Source organism: Nestor notabilis, unplaced genomic scaffold, assembly GCF_000696875.1.
Source record: "Nestor notabilis isolate BGI_N333 unplaced genomic scaffold, ASM69687v1 scaffold19916, whole genome shotgun sequence".
In the NCBI taxonomy this organism is placed as follows: Eukaryota; Metazoa; Chordata; class Aves; order Psittaciformes; family Psittacidae; genus Nestor; species Nestor notabilis.
The window spans coordinates 7881-25263 of record NW_009932639.1 but is presented as its reverse complement, the minus strand read 5'-3'; the positions used below and the strand labels follow the sequence as shown (position 1 = coordinate 25263).

At 44.8% G+C, this 17383-nt stretch overlaps 1 protein-coding gene across 1 annotated transcript in view; it reads right to left on the bottom strand.

The window, feature by feature from the left end:
* Positions 1 to 16853, bottom strand: part of COL6A3 (collagen, type VI, alpha 3) — a gene marked incomplete at its 3' end in the record, with an annotated part of 35646 nt that extends 18793 nt beyond the window's left edge. The window contains exons 1-6 of the mRNA XM_010016509.1: positions 16766 to 16853; positions 15277 to 15894; positions 10894 to 11496; positions 6660 to 7262; positions 3689 to 4288; positions 1834 to 2400 (exon numbers count right to left, since the gene is read on the bottom strand). Of these exons, the coding sequence (XP_010014811.1) occupies positions 1834 to 2400; positions 3689 to 4288; positions 6660 to 7262; positions 10894 to 11496; positions 15277 to 15894; positions 16766 to 16853 (3079 nt within the window). The remainder of the gene's footprint in view (positions 1 to 1833; positions 2401 to 3688; positions 4289 to 6659; positions 7263 to 10893; positions 11497 to 15276; positions 15895 to 16765) is intronic.
* Between the last annotated feature and the right edge of the window lie 530 nt (positions 16854 to 17383).

Below are 17383 nucleotides of genomic sequence, written 5' to 3'. Positions count from 1 at the left end.
CTTTCAAACAGCAACTGATGGGTGGTATCTCCAAAAGCACCATTGGCTTGTTTATAGCAGGGTCAAGTGAGACAAGCAGAAGCATGATCTGTCCCTCTGAAGAAAATCTTAAATATTTGCTTATGAATACTGGAGTTAACAGAGGCAGTTGAAGACTTAATGCGAACTTCAGATCACGTTTATCACTTAAGATGAATGTTGGAAATGTTGTGGGCTAATGCATAGGACTGGAATGATAATACAGCTTGTGTTGAGTCGTACAGATAGGAAGAGGGAGCAGACATAGCCTGGTGCACCCCATTTCATACACCTTTTCTAAAGTTCAGGAGCAGCAGAGGAGAATCCTATCAAAAGTGAATGGGTACCAGATAAAGAAGAAAAAAATACGGGTACTCCTGTAAGGTGGCTGTCTTTTAGCCAAGAATATTAGGAGAGTAGTAGGTGGGTGCAGCTACTGGTGAGCAAATGGCACAATTTTTCACAGTAGTTGGTGATCAAAGGGATTCAGAGTGATCTTGACAAGACAGAAATGGTTTGAAAAGGAGGGAGCAGCTAGTGACACTAGTCTATGTTGAGGCAGAAGCTGCACAAACATAGGAAGGGCAATGACTCCACATGGAAAGGATACGGTAAGAGATGACTAGTGAATACCATTGTTACACCCTGGTCATTTGGAGCAGGCTAATATTGGAAAGACAAGGGTGAAAAGGTAGAAAAGACCTACAAGGAAAGATTGAATGAGCTGGGCACACAGCTGGAGACACAAGGACCCAGAAGAGGCGTACATGGCAAGCTTAAAGTAAATGAAAGGCTGTCACACAAAACATGGGAATGATCTGACTTCTGTATCCTTCTTGAGCTGAAGGAGATGTAAAAGGCTTAAACTATGACTAGGAGGGCAGAGGCTTGACATTAAGAAAAAGTATCTACTGATACAGATAAAAGCAGTCAAAGAGATTGCTGGGAAATCTCCTCCACCGGAGGGTTTTCAGGTTCTGGACAAGAAGATCCTGTTGAGGACAGGGGTATGTAGCTGATGGCACCTTGAGATCCCTTCCAGCCCTTCTTTTTTATGTTTCTATGATTCTAAGTCCATCTGCCCAGGACTTGTATGGAGAGATGACATGGATATTATTACACTTTTCCTTTTCCCCACCTGTTGTTGGGAGATAGGTTAATACCCAAGGTAGGGCTGCCTTAGGAAATCACACAGCTGGACCTGCATCATTTCCAGTAACACAATGTGATTTATAATCGTGGCGGTATGATTCTTTTTATGATTTATTATTCTTCAATTAATCCACACTCATCTATGGAGGCTGTGATGGTAACTGAGCCAAAAGCATCTGATTTACTGGTGCATAGGTACAAAATGCATAGAAACTGCCGCCATCTCCTGTGAGAAATAACGGAGCGAGAGTGAATCCAGTGCATGCAGTGCTCCTTGCTCCCTATCACTCCTCCAGAAAAGGGAGGGTGGAAAGAGAAATTGAGACAAGCCTTTATTTGCTTCTTCTAGCCCTTGGCCAGCATTGCACATCAACTTATGCAAGATCTCTGGGGCAACGCCTCTGTGGGATTTCAGGTTTCTATCATGTTTTATACACCAGTAACAGACCTACTGCAGCTCTTGCAGCTGAACAAAAGGCTTTTTCCTTACTCATCTTTAAAATTCAGTTTGGACCTTCTTTGCTGGATCGGAGCCTGACCAGAGGAGCAGTTTCTATGTAATGGTTTTAAACATCACCAGACCCAATTGCCCCAGTTACCAAATTGAGGGGGGCACGTAAGTGGTGTCTTTCAGCCTCTTGGAAACCCTGGGGGTCCCTGTACCTGTTGGCTGAAGCTGGATGGTTTTCAAGAGGTTGACTATGTCTGGCTGAAGCTCTGAAATCCGAGGGAGGGAGTCGACGTTCAGGATGAACTGTGGGGCGTACACGATCCTTTCCAGCTCCGCAGGGTCAGCGTTTTTGGCTTTGATAACAAAGGTCACAACTCCAGTTTGCTTCAGAGCATCTGATGGCTGCTCCACATCATCGGTTGATCTCCCAGCAGCAAGGAGGACCAAAAACTGAGGAACTCCTTCCTCAATCCTGCTTCCAGCTTCCTTCACAAATAGCCTTCTTATAGCCTCATCCAGTGCAGCTCCAATGTTCAATTGCTTCCCAGTTTTTATCTTCATCCTTTTCACTTTGAGCAGCATGTCTTGCTTAGATGGGAGTTCAGCAAAGTCAAATTCAACTTGGATGGTATCACTGAACTGAGCTACAGCTACTCGTGTGGCATCAGGACCCACGTTCAGGTCAGAAATGACTTTGTGTACAAAGTCCCGGACAGCAGGAAAGCTACCCAAGAGGTTGGCTGAGCCATCAATCAGGAATAAAATATCTTTCTTGCTTTCTAGAATAAATTCACAAATGAAAAGAGGGGAAAAACAGAGATGAAGACATTTTTCTTCTTAAACATCATCCTAGAAACTTCTCTGCAAATTAGCTGGGTTTCAATATGCAAAGTGAGTGATTTTCATTTAACAAAGTATTCAAAGGCTACAGGACTAAACAGCACCTTCGACTTATTTATCTGAGGAAGAAGGGGAAGCAAGGACATCTCTACCCTAGGACTCAATAAATTCAAGCACCAGATAGTTATATCGTACATTGTGTTGCATCATATCATTCAGATCATAAATTGGCTGTTTCAGATTAGGCCACTGATGATTATATAGTCTAGCAATATGCTGGTAATACAGGCATGAAGTACAACAGCAGTGGGGGGTTGTGGGGTTTCTTTCTATTTAAAGGCTTAGGAGATAACAAATAGATATTAATTCATACATACATACACACAGAGCGTATTCTGTATTCTCTTAAAGTACCTCTCCTAGTTGCATCACAAGAAGCATTCAAATCCACAGGCTAGTTATGACTTTGGGAGGAGAAAAAGCCTTTTACCTGTTTCCCTTTGATGCCCTTTTAATCTCATTCAATATCCAAGGGAAAACCAAGCATCTCATATCTGTGTGTCTTAACATCTTTCATATTAATCTTAATTGTGTCCTTTCCATACTAAACAATCCTGGTTGTTCTTAAGTCTTGATATGCACATAGCCACAAAAAGGGATATAGTGAGCAAATACCTGTTTAAAAATGGTTACGTTTTCCAACAACTTTGGGGTTTAGTGTTGGAGGGTAACTTTGAATATCTGGAGTCAAATTCAGCCTCTGTGACAGCCTGATAACAGCACTTTGCCAAAGAGGCTCTGAGGAAGGATTCAGCCACCTGTACCTGGATAGACTTCTGCTCTTCTGTGCTCTTTGGTACAACTTTAACCTTCCCACATCACTCCTTGCCTGACTTAGTGCCAAAGATGCATTTACAGGGTGTGACATTATTATGGCAACAGAAAGGGACCACCTGAATGACTGGTGGGTGTAGACTCGCTTGGACCCTCTGTCAGCTCTGATCTGCCAAAAGGCTTAAAATTGTGCTGACTTTAAAGTGTATTAGAAATGACTTGAGTAAAACTAAACGCTGCCAGTGTCAAGCTATGTTTTGATGGTTAAACACAGCCTGAACTGCTCTGATGACACAGGGCCTTGGACAGATGTGAAGGAGTACATGGGGAACAAACGGTCAAGAGAAACAAGATTAACTTAATGCAGTCAACATGCAGGAAGGCAGGTATTACCTGTTGGGGCGAGTGGAACCTCTTCCACACCTCCACTAACATATGTTGTTATAGGCTTATTTAACTCCTGGGGTAAAGCTGTCAGAGCACTGAAATCATCCATAAAATACACCATTCTTGGATTAAAGGCAATCTGTTCAAGTTCTGCCTTATCCGCACTCCTAACTCCAACAGCAAAAGTCATCACTCCGGCCCGAGCTAATTCATTGGAAACTTGCAGGAAGGGATCAGCAGACCTCCCTGCCACCACCAGGACTAGCACCTGCGGCACTTGTTCATTGATTCTGCTCCCACCAGCTTCCGTGAAGTGATTTGAAAGCACAAAGTTCAGTGCAGAGCCAGTGTTCAGCACTGACCCCCCCTTGGGCCTCAGCTGCCCCATACGTTGAATTATGTCTGATTTGGTTTGGTATGAATATAGAAAGAACTCTGTTTTAGGAGTGTCACTAAATTGCACTAAGCCAACTCGGATTTTGTCACTGCCGACATCAAGGTAGTTAACTAGGGTGGCAACAAAGTCACGCACAAAGGGGAAGTTGGCATTTCCGACGTTGAGTGATCCATCCAAAAGAAAGATGATATCCCTTTTGGTTACTTGAACTGCAGTAGAGCACAGAAAACAACATGAGACATCACAGAAAACAAACATGGATTATTTTTCTTCATGTGTGCATACAGCATACGCTGTACACGCATGTAAACATGGTTAGGAGGAAGGACAAGAAAAAGAGATGAGAAAGAGTGTGATCAGCACAGAATTAACAAGGACCTTGCTGGAAATGACTAAACTGGGCAGGGGAAGTTTCTGATGTGTATTGAAAAGTCTTTTAAAGGTCAGGTTTATCGATGGGGCTCAGACTCTGCCATGGCAGATGTTCTCAATGGCTGTCAGTGTCAGAGTTGCATGCGCTGGGCCAGACCCTTAGCCATCAAAAGGCAGCTCCACTGATTTTGGTGGAGCAATAGTGAGTTACACCTATAGACACCTTCCTTATCTGCAAATCAACACACAGTTACTTGGAGCTTTCTAATGAAGCTTTAGGGAATGCTTCTGCTTTCTGACACTTTAAGTGGGCTTTGACAGCCAGAGCTATCACCCCCTTAGTGACAGCAATCCCCCATTCCACAGAGATGCTCCCATGCATCCCTAGATGTAGAAAACCATGCACTGCTCTGCAGTGACTTCCGTGGTCACGCTGTGCAGCCAGCAGCGGCTGGCCTCTGGTACAGGGTTAAGCACCACTTATATGGGAAAACACTTTTGCCAAGTAACCATTTTGGCTGGTATTTTTAGTGGGTATTAAAAAGTGCTTTTACTGATAGGCTTAGAAAAGTTGGTCCAGACCAGACTGCAACAGCTGCTTGAGACACCTGCCTGTTTGATGGCTATATACAGTGCAGAAAAGTGCGTGTTGATGTCTGCAGTTGTGGACATCCATTCTGTGAGCTGCTGAAAGGGGAGAAATTTCCCACTTTTGGCCATAACCAGCCAGTTCTTAGCTCCTTTTTTAAGGTTAAACCCTTCCTGGGCTGTATCCCAGAAAAGCCTGATTCAAGGCCCAGTGTGAGACAATATCTAGTTGAAATGAAACAGACTGCCCAGGGTCAAAATCAGTATGTTACTAATAACAGTCTATGGAGTAGGATATGATTACTTGCTTATGGTGTATGTGAATAGCTGTGAGTACAGTAGAACAAAAGGACCGGAAAAAGAGAGAAGCTGCATGAATGAGCATTAAAGAACAAGGAAGTATGGGCACACTTTTCATTTCCACTGAAGATTAGAATGCCAGGTTTGGTGTATAGCCATGCAAAACTGCATTAGCAGGAAACATGTTCTGAAAAAACAAGCTTATTAAATGGTAAGTACCGTGATATTCATCTTAATTAAGGACAAGTATTGGCAAACTGATTTTCAGGTGTCTGGGCTGCTCTTCATGTACAATGGCCAACAGCTTTCATTCCTTAAGGACCCTTTCCAAAAGCTGCTTGTTTTGCACCATGGTTTACAATTGAAATTACTTGCAGAAACTAAAAACATTATGCACATGGTTCAACACCCACTTAAACCAAGGGGAACCTCACTCCTGACCTTCCTGGGAGCTGGAGAAAGTCCTGGTTTTCAATGTTTATATGCCATAAGACAGAAATGCAAGGTTCAAATATGATGGAGCATTGCATTAGTTCAACTTCAAGCATCCCTATTGGGAAGAAATCCTGAGAAATTTGGAATAAAATCAGTAGTCAGCTACAACACCTCTTGAGATGCAGCAGAAACTGCCTGAAAAGACATGACTAGCAAGTGGATTCCTTCCAAATGACTGATCTCAATGGCAACACCAAGTAAAAAGAATCCACTGGCTTCACAGGTGTTTGGATCACCTTCTAAACAGATTAAATGAAAACCAACACTGCTATAGTCTCATACGTCTCTTAGGGCTTGAGCTGAGTAAATGACAAGAAAACTGTAAATATGCTCTGAAAGGGTGAGTTTCAGTGAACATCTCCAGGAACAAACTTGCTTATTTTCTTAACACTCAGAAGAATCTTCTAAGCTTTCTTGAGCAAATATCCACCAGAGATTATTCTCAAACAGGACGAGATACTTTAACATTCACGGTGTGCCCTGTTCATAAATTACACAAACCCTAAGCAAGAGAAAAAGCCTCCACTGTATGATTTCAGTACCTGACTAGTAAAGCACATCTTTCACATCCAGGCCTTTAAATGTTGGTGACAAATACAGAATGGGACAAAAATGTCCAGGAAGGAATGACAAAGCTGTAACAACAACTACACTACCAAATTCACCAACCTGTTCCTCCTCATTTTGTAAATCAAAGAGACAACATTTAGCTATGCTGAAACATGTGCTTGATGCTTTTCCCCCCTTTATCTCTACATGTCCTAGAATAAGGGTTGACAAATATATAAACCATATGTCTTTAATTAGAAACAGGTCATTAACTACCTGATGGTGGTTCTTGAATAATCAGTCCTCCAGAGAGTGTCCTGATAGGCGACAGCACTTCAGGAAGAATGGCTTGCATGAACTGGACACGGAAGTCGTTCGGATTGAACACAAAATCTCTCTCATGGGCAATCTCCTGAAGTTCTGCCAGGTCAGCATTTCTTGACCCAATGGCAAGGATCACTATCCGGTTCCTTTTCATCTCTGCTGCAGCTTGGTCAACACTATCCATAGACTTACCACCAGTGATGAGCACCAGCATGGGGAGCACCCCTTCCTCCATCCTGCACCCAGCAGCACTGGTGAAGAAGTTGTTCCTCACAAAGTCCAGTGCCGAGCCAGTGTTGAGTGCCGTACCACCCATGAGCTTCATTCTCTTCACATTAGCCATCACATCCTTTCTGCTCTGGTGGGTGTTAAAATAGAACTCTGGCTTCACAGTGTCTGCGTACTGAGCCACCGCGACTTGGATCAGGTCAGGTCCAACCTCCAACCTTTGCACAATTTTGGCAATGAAATCACGAATTGAGTTAAAGGGGCCAGACCCCAGTGCAGTTGAGCCATCTATCAGGAAGACTATATCCTTCTTGTTCACTTCAATAACTGCAAGTAATACATGAACATAATGTTAGCGGAAGCCTTCACCACACTGCAGATCAGTTCTAGGTCAACAGTTCAGCAACATTTAGGACTTCTTGTCTGTCAGAAGTACTGTTACTCCCAACAACTTTTAAAGTGTCTTGCTTTCAAACAGAATTATTTTCTAAGTTCTAGCAGACAGTTAATAAGAAATAGGAATGTTTTCCCTATCTAAAACACAGAAGAGCTGAAGAATTGCAAGAACTGCATCGTTTATAAAACTTAGTATTAAAATGCACATACATGTCAAAACAAGAAAGGGCAAACAGGAGAAATGTTGGTACTCAGCTGGCACATGAGTCAAAATAAGCAGGTGATGCTTCCTCTATCTGCAGTGGAGCCATGAGCATCATGCCAGAGCATGGTTTGGTCTCAGAAGGATTATGTTCTCAAGAGCAATGACACAAGAACAGTCCCCACTTATTCAACATACCTGGACTTTGAGTCTTCACATCCTACATCTTATTCCTTATCTGACAAAACCAAGTTACGGTTTTTCTTGGCACAGCTAGCCCAGCCATGGAGGAGCTGAATCATATACTCTTGTTGCCATGTCTTTAACAAAACAGGTCCCCTACTTTGTAATCTCTGTAACTTTATTACTGATGATGCCACAGGAATCAGAACGAGCACAGTTAGCTTTCCAGCTCCCGGGCTAAGTTTGAAGGAAGATAGTTAGGGAAGAAAAAACAACCCTGTGGTGCAGCATTGGAAACAAAGCACCATCATATTTAATACAGCAAATGTACACACAAAAAACCCCAGAAAATATTAACAAGACCAATATCGCTATGATAAAAGCATTATACATGATCATCATGGGAGATAATCCTGATACCATCTTTTATACAACCCCACTCATATCATCACCTTCCTAATTTCATGTCATTGAAGTGAAAAAGAAAACCTTGTGATGCTTCCAAGTTATGCTGGAGCATTATGGATTATTGCATTATGTTGAAATTGGGGTGTCCTAAATTGCCAGCCCACCTAAGTGCTCCTGAGATGGGTCAGTATTCAAGGTGGCAGGTCCATCATCTCCCATGCTCGCCGCTATGCTCAGTGCACAGCCTGGGGGATGAGGAGACCCAGCATCGTCAGGATCTCAAACCTCTCAGGGCAAGTGGAAGCAAACACTCTTGTATGGCCTCGATGGAAAAGTGCAGCCCCTCAGCCCATCAGTGCTCCTCTGAATGGAGGCTGTTTACTTTGGATTTGAACAAAACCCAAAGCTTTGGCTGCAGTACTTCTTGGCTGCACACCAGCTGGCCATGGAAAGCAGTGTTCCCAAAGGCTCATCTCCGTCAGGTTTCTCATCAGGGGTGAGTGCCATGAGACTGGGCTACCCCAAGGGGTGATTAAGAGCTGGAGATAACATCTGTGTCTCAGCAGCCTCTCTGTCCCCAGTCCCCAAGAGACCTTCCTCTGCCACCAGTGCAAGCCTTTGCACAAGCCTCTCACGAAGTCTTGCTGGAAGTTGTTTGATTAAGGACTGATTGTTAAAATGTGAAGATTAGAATAGCCCACCTCGGTGGTGTCAGACACAAAACGGTGAGAACCTGCACGAAGTGAATGTGGTGGCACCCTCCCCAAGACACAGCCTCACGTGAGCTGCCAGTTGCTTGCAGTTGGCTGCCCAGGCTGTCAAAACAGAACTACTCACAAAGCCACAAGGATCTGTTTAAACTATTCCTTTCCCAGAACCATTATATCCACCTTTTATTCTCCCAGGTAGGTTTTTTTCATCATCAGTTGCTCCAAGGAGGAGAGGGCTGAAAACAGGAAACTTGCCAAATGGATAAGAAAGCCTGAAATCTCTGCTTCGTATCATCCAGGAGAGATGTCCCAAGTACTTCCCTAGCTTCTCAGCAGCTAGATACCCAAAAATGGATACCCCAAAGCTTTTGACTTTGTATAGAAGTTTGTGGGAAATATGAAAGGGGCTTTGCAAAGATGAGGGACGCTGGGAAGGAATAGCTCTCTCCACTCATTTCTCTTGCAGCTTTCAAATCCTGAAGTATGTTTTATTAGAGGAGAGGAATGCAAGAACTGAAACCAAAACCCCCAGGAGGAAACAAACCATGGCGTTAATTTCAATGGATACAATCAAAGCAAAAGCATTTCAGCAACCCTATACACATCGCACAGAGTCTGACTCGGAGCCAGTAAAGCTGATGGCAAGTCTCCCAGGAATTTCAAAGGATTTGGGATCAAAGCATTATGTCTTTGACTCTAAAGGCTGGGAATGTTGGAGGGTGTCAGCACTGAACCCAGCCCTGCATAGTTCCCTCTTCATTGCCATCTTAGCTCTCTTTGGTGAAGCGTCTCACAGAATTTAATCATCTGGGCTCCCCTAGTAGTTGAAGGAGAGGGGAAAAGAGAGGCAGAAAGGCACTTTGAGGCATCTATTCATGTCGGGGGGGGGGGGAGGCTACAAGCAAAAGTTTTTATGCTCTTTCCTGAAATAATCAAGGCAAGGTCATAAAATGATCTTTCAGGCAAACTCCTCCCTTTGATTTGAGCCACTGGGTAGCAATCATATTTAGACATAGATCAGCAAAGACATCTGGAATGCAGTTTTATGTGTCAACATATATCATGAATTGAACAGGATGTACAGAACTCCAGCCTGGCACTTGGATCCCAAAAGTATTGTTTACATGGAGCATCCTCGTAAGTGCGTGCAGTAACTCCAGCCTGGCCCTTTCCAGGAGCCTCTGAAGTACAATGTGTTGTGTCTTCCTTAAAGCCTCTCTATCAGTAAGCTTAACTTAGTCGTAAAAACACAGAGTGAGAAACTCTCAACCACCTACTTGCTCCATAAATCCAGATAGTCATTATTCTACTGCACCCGAGCTGATGCTAGTCCAAAACTAATATTAATGAGGACTTAAGAGTGACAAAGTGATTTAAGTGGAATATTCACAACTACATTTTCTTTCCCCATGGCCTCACAGAACAATGTAGATTTTCTCAGCTTATACATTGAAGGGAAATAGATACGAGCAATGTAGGGATTTCACTTCAGAAGAACTAAGGGTTATTTTGCTTTTTAAGTTCAGCAACACAGGATTTCACTGTTTTCCCAAGGGCAGTGCACAGTTTCAATAAGGTATGGAATTGTACTGTTTTAGCAATCTGATAACTTCAACTCTGTGAAGTAAGGATCCATTTAACATCCCTGTTAGCTTCCCCCATCAAATTTCATTCTCATGGCACTCAACTGGCATGTAATGTAAGCTAATGTGACATCGATGTTTTCAAACTGACCGTGGTGCAGTATTTACTCCTAGAGTCCTTACATACCCCAAAAAGGATTATATGAGATTTTTTTATGCCCTGCTTGTGTCCTTTAAAGCCCCATGCCATGCCAGCGATTGACACGCAACCTCACAGCTTTCAAAAGATAACCCACCGGGCAAAAGCATTTCTGCCCACCAGCAGCAGGACTGCATGTCCTTCCCACAACCTGACCAGAGAGATTCATGGCAGAAGGAAAAGGAAAAAAGTAATAATTAAAAAAATAAACATGTTTTCAAGTGTGCAAAAGCTCATTCATTCATCACAATGCAACAGTCTAGAAAGACATACATACCTTCAGTCACAATGGTTGGGGCCTCTAACAAAATGAGTCTTTGGGCCACTCCAACAATATTGGGCAGTAATAATTCTCGAAGAGCATCGAGGTTATGGATATCCAGGGCAGTAAATGCGAAGCTTCCACCAGTAGCAATCTGCTGCAGCTCTGCACTGTCAGCATTCAGGACCCCAATGCTAAAGGAAAATATACTAGCTTGCTTCACCGCTAACACGCCCTCTCGGATATCATCACTAGACTCTCCACCACTTATCAGCACTAAAATCTGAGGCACCGCTTCCTCTATCCTGCTGCCTCCTGCCTGGGTGAAGAGGTTCTCCACCACAAACTCCAGTGCCGCACCGGTGTTCGCTTCCTCGCCACCGCGGAAACTAAGTGCCTTCACGGCATCCAGAACTTCCGCTTTTGTGGAGTAGCTGTTCAAAGCGAACTCGGTTCTGGGTTGATCACTATACTGCACCACCCCAATGTGTATTTGCTGAGCTCCAACTCTGAGGCTTTCAATCAAATTTACAAGGAAATCACGTATGGCTTGAAAATTGACACTTCCGATGTTGTCTGATCCGTCAATAAGGAAAATAAGGTCAGCAGACTCTTGAGCTTTAAAAAAAGAAATGCAAAGGTGAAGGCATTAAAATGGGTGATCACATGCGGTTGTACAGTGTTCTGACATGTTTCTTGGAAAAACAGTAAGAAACACGAAATGAGCAAACAAAACACATGTTCACTGAGGAGGTTGCCTCTTAGTTCTGCATTCTGATTGAATAAGAGCTCCCAGCCCCAACCCAGTAGCATCCACTGCCCATCAAGAGGCACAACCTGAGCTGGTGGTTGCAATTACACAGGGGTCAGAATTATTGGCACACAAGGAGAAAACTTGGCAAAATACAGGTTTTTTCCAATCTAAATCCATTCCACCCGTGGCCAGCACTGCCTCAATATTTAGACAGAGCTAAAAGGAAAAGATGGATTTTGGTGGTAATTCAGCCTGCAGACAGTGGGTGAGGACAGGAAGATTAAGAGGAGGTTTTCCTCACTGCACTCTTTCTTTTAAAGAAAACCCCACTGTTACACTGGGATCATGGGAAGTTTCAGCCTCTCCATTGCGAATCTTCTCTTTTGCTGGTTAAGAGCAGTGGCTGAATTTACTGGCTTCTCCCACCATGAAGGATTATTATTCCAAATGCATTTGTTAGAAACACTTGAAAAGGCTGCAGTTGTTATTCTTGCTCTGTAACTCTTTTACTAGCAGCCAGCACACACACAATGGTATTGCAGACCTGCACAGCTGCCAACCTACAGCAAACAGTTGTCTTGCTTTAATTACTTCGCAGAAAGCAGCGCTGATTATCGATAGAGGGGCTGGGTTGGTATTTTTCATATGGACTCTGGATATTCAATCAAGGAATGCAGAATCAGGTTAAAACAGGGTGATGAAATTAGTCATGACACAATTATCCAACTCTATTTGTTGTGACCATAACCAGATGATCGCAAGCATCTGCTGAGACTATCCACACACCAAAAACCCCCAACCTTTTATATGGCATGAACATGATTATGAAGGGGGAAACATTTTTGCTGTGAGACTTACCGAAGCAGACCAAACATGCCCTGGTGTTTGCTCTTACTCCTTTTGCTCAACTAATTTATAACCATCAATGTCACCAAGAGCTGTATGCATGCAAACAGGGGTAAAGACCACCCAAAAACATGCTTGGATGTTTCCATGCTATTACTCTCCAATCTTCTCAAGAAATCAAATTTCAGGCTATTTGCAAATGAATGACATGCACCGCCTGGAAACCCCACTCTCAACTTCTGAAAGCCAAAGGTGAAACCAATAGCAAAACTGGCATGGAGTTTAGCAAGGCCAGGGATAAACCTGCAGTCTTTGCTGTTAACCAGCAGTGGTAAAACCACCTCTTTGGGGTTGGGTTTCGTTGGGTTTTTTTTTATCCTGTTTTATTGCTTTTCTAGCAAATGTTTTCACACATCACAATGTCACCAAGAGATTCTAATAATACCACAATTCCAGCAACAAAGAAGGTCTTCAGGGCATCATCATTTCCCTGGGCCAACTCCACTGCCAGTATTGGCTTTAAAATGGTTCAGAATTACAAAAGACTGCAGGATTTATTTTTCCATCACTGAGTCAAAACTTAGGGGTGCTTAGTGTTGTTTCTACTGTGCCGTTTTCAGGTGGGATGTACACATTCTACTTCATCATATAAATAAAGGGAAAATCTCAAAGTGGTTGTACCCAGCGCTGCTTTAGATACCCTGGACATCTTTTTGAGGAACAAGGTTTCAGATGCCCATGGGTGTCATCACAGCAGCACAGGTCACTCCCACAGGAGAGAAAATAGGTAAGAAACAGATGCGTTGGATAATTTGTCATCACCGTAAAAACACCTTGTACTTCAGTGCACGTTTATGGAACAAGCTGGTGCTGGAGAACAAATAAAAGCATGCTTGTTACACAACTAAGCAAGGAGGGTCAGATGAGACAGACAGCTCAGATTTAACAAATACATCAGGGCAAACTCGGGGCTGACTCTCACACTTACACTAGTCAGCTCTGGGCACTGCCAGAGCCCAACAGCTTTGGTACTTTCTACTGGAAGTACAGTGGGACTGGGAGTTTTTTACATTTCTCTTTAATATCAGGGCTCATTTTTAGCATAACTTCCACGGCATTTTTACACATTTTAATGCTACATGGAGTTAGCAGCTGAATAAAACCACTTCTTAAACTCATGCAAATGTTATTTGTACCATGCTTTGCACACTCTTGTCATCCAATGTTTAGGACCTGTAACATCTTTTCCCATGTTTCATGATATTCCATAGATCATCCATGCAAGTCACACAGGGGCAAAACTACTATAGTAGGATTAACTTAAATTTGTGTTATGGGGGAGAGGAAATGCAAAAAATCTCTCAGAGTAGAAATGAACTTGGAAATGTACCATAAACACAAAGGAGGAAATCGCCTTTAGAGCTTTTAAAGAAATGTCTGTGATTCCAGATGTTTATGTACTATGGGGTTACATGCTGGTGTGCCCCTGAGGAGGACAGTCAGCCGCCAAAGAACAATTCCCCCGGATTTAAACAGGGAAGCACTGTGGTCCTCAACGGAGAAGCTGTGAAGCAGCCACTGCAGTGCTGTAGCTGGTTGGGATAACACTCAATTTCCACATATATTGACGTGAATTTCTTAGAATTGGTGAACCTTATGTCACCTTTCTGGGGCAGCTGCTTTCCTTCCCTGTGGCTTTCACATGATCTGGGTATTTGCCCTGTCAAGCACTTTGCACAATAAAAACAGACATGAGCACAGCCTTTTGGTGTTGCTCAGTGTCATGCAGTGATGGAGAGCACTCAGTGGGGCTGGCGTGAGGGTTAATCAGGCAAGCCAAAAGAGGGGGATTAATGTTACACTGCCTCATCACACTGCTGTTGCCTTATATCACCCCACAAGCTATTGACCTTCAGATGGAGTCTCAGGAATAAAAAGAAAGGTTTGATCTCTGGGGCTTCTGCTGTGAAACACAACAAAGCTGCTCAAAGGGCCCCTTCCACACTGAAATTTAATAAACAGAGAAAGGCTGGAGGAAGCGTCTTGCTTTTTTCCAGGCAAACTGGGTCCCCAGCTTGCAGTCAGCACAGATGTGTTGATGCCCAGGTGGTCTGAAGGGAGGTTTCCGTCACAGAAAGGGTCCAGCACTCCAGCAGGTGGAAGCCATCGGCTTGTACAGAAGGCATTTGAGTGGTGTTGCAAGAGGGACCTTCCTCGAAGCAGGTGAGAAGGGCCAGCTCAGGGATGGGGTTTCAGCGGAGAAGGTCTCCACCGAACTGCTTTTGCTGTCTTCTGTCAAGAATGTCACTTTCTGAAGTAGCACATTGCCTATGTCCCCTGCTAGCTGCAAGGGGACATCCCACATGGTGTCCCTGCAGCCAGCAGTGACCTTCTTGCTCTTGAGGGTTTTTGGTCAGGGTCTCAGAGAATCACCATCATAACTAGTGTGCTCATCCCCTATTTCCCTGCCTTGGGAGTGGATAGGATGGGGCAATTTAATAACTCTGCAGAGCTCCCTGCAGAGTTATTGACCTGAGCTCGTTTCCATGCCATGGGTGCAAAAGGATGGCCACAACGGGTCACTGCCCATCCCAGGGCTCCTGTGCTACCTCCTGGGATGCCAGTTCAGTCTGCAGGTGACAGCGCGCTCGATAGCTACAAACATGGGGCCACACACTTCAAACCTTTGTTTTTAAACCTCTTGAACGTCCATCTCAGTCTTGCCCCTACAAAGGCTTTAAACAGCACAACACCAGCAGATACCGTGCTGATGGAAGCCATCAGCAGTCGGCCATTACCTGTGATGTCTTTAACCAGTCCTTTGGCCCCAGCCTTTTCTGGAGTCATGGATGAACGGACACTTGCCACTAAGTCTCCAACTATGCCGTGGAGAGCGGTAAAATTCTCTAGGTTGAAAAGGTGCGTATCGAAGGGTTCGCTTGCTATTTCCTGCAACTCCCCTTCCACCGCCTCCTGCACGCCGATCGCAAACAAGTCTACATGGGCTGATTTAAGGACAGACGATGGCAGAGCCACAGCATCCTGGGATCGTCCGTCCGTTAACACTATAATAACCTGGGGGACACCTTCACTGGCTCTGCTTCCAGCAGCTTTAGTGAGATGGTTCTCGATTAGGTATTCTAATCCTTTTCCAGTCTTGGTGCCTCCCCCCATGTAAGGCATGTTGGTGATATGGGACAGGACGTCCTGGGTAGAGGGGTAGGTATTTAACTGGAACTCTGTGTGGGGGTTTCCGCCGAACTGGACCAGGGCAAAGCGAAAATCATTTCCTCCCACATCTAAAGCTTTTACAACATCATACAGAAACTCTCGAACCAGTTGGAAATGTTCCTTCCCAATGCTCCAAGAGGAATCCACTAGAAATATTATATCAGCCACAGCAACGGGTTTGACAGCTTTAAAAAAACAGATGGGGATTTAGGATTTTCTATCAGCCAGCACAAGCAGCCTCCTCCTCCTCCTCACCCAAACAACCGACAGCCTCTTTCGCATGGTGAAAGTGAAGCTCAGCTTCCCTTTACCGCCCTCAGCACAGCGAGAACTGCTGGAGAAAAGCCAGACAGCCATCAGCGCCCTGACACCGCCAGCACTGAGGGGCAGGAGAGGACAGCATGCGACCTACCCTTCCCAGAGAGGGGGAGGCAAGACACTTCTCCCCTCCTGGACCCTTGCTGCACAGCCCTGAGCCAGACCCCTGCAGCTTCACGTGTGAACTCAGGTTTGCTCCGCCTCTAGCTGCCCGTGGTCTCCTGCAGGTTTTTTGCTGACTCAGGGCTTTGCCGCCTCTGTGGTAGTTCTCAAGGAAGGAACGGCTGCTCAGTTTAAGCAGCCTGGGTGCTGGAATGAGTTTTCCATAGTTTGCCTGCTGCTAACACCCACCTCATGACACCAGCTCTGGTCCCAAAGGCACCAGTGCCCTTCTAGAGGTCGGTGGCAGTGCTCTTCTCACTGTAAAAAGCCCTCCGACATATGCAAGGAGGGCAAAACAGCTCTGCCCAGGAGAACACCCGCCTGGGGCCACTGGGGGTGCGCATCCTGCACCTCTGTCCCCCGCAGAGCATCCTCAAAGGCACGCCATCGGCCAGCGACATGCTCGGGAAGGCACCACGCGCGTTGGCTAAGGTCTGAAAGGACCCTCAGCTGGGTGGGAGCTGAGAGCAGAGGGTAAACCACAACAGACCATCGACATGCATGTTAAAAACCAAACACTGTGAACAACCGGCACGTTCGTATGGGGCGAAGTCACAAAAAGCAGCAGAGTCTTACCTGCTTGCTGCTGGGCATGAACCAAGCAACAGCCTGAGAGCAGGAGATAAAACACTGCCTCAAAGGGCAGATGTCGGTGTTTCCTCATTTTAGTCTTTTATCTGAGTTTTCCTTTTATTATCCTTATTTCGAAGCACCCAATGTGAGACCTACAGGAGAAAAACAGGGAGAGTGAGAAACAGCAGCAGTGCTGGCCAGGCACACATGAGGCACGAGAGAGAAGAGCCAAACCATGGGGTTTTGTGCACTTTGGTAGGGGAGAAAAAAACCCCAAATCTTAAAAGCTGTAGAGTCTGCTCATAGCAAGCATCCCTTTGGCAGAGGAATCACCGCTCACATAATTGGCATTTAATCACCCCTGTGAACTTAGATAGCTTTCTTCTTGCCTGTGCTGTCCCAGGTAATACCTGACATAGGGGAAAATGGTCAGCCCAGGTTTCTACCACCAACCCTCAAAATCTATGGTGGCCTCTCACCTGCCTTGCTCTCCGATGGGTGACCAGCTCTAACACCTTGGTGAGTGTGCTCCCTCTTCCTGTTGCCCGTATTTCATTTCTCACAAGCACCATGGCCATCACTTCCCTGAACACCCCTTTTGCCTCAGCTCACCTCTTCAGC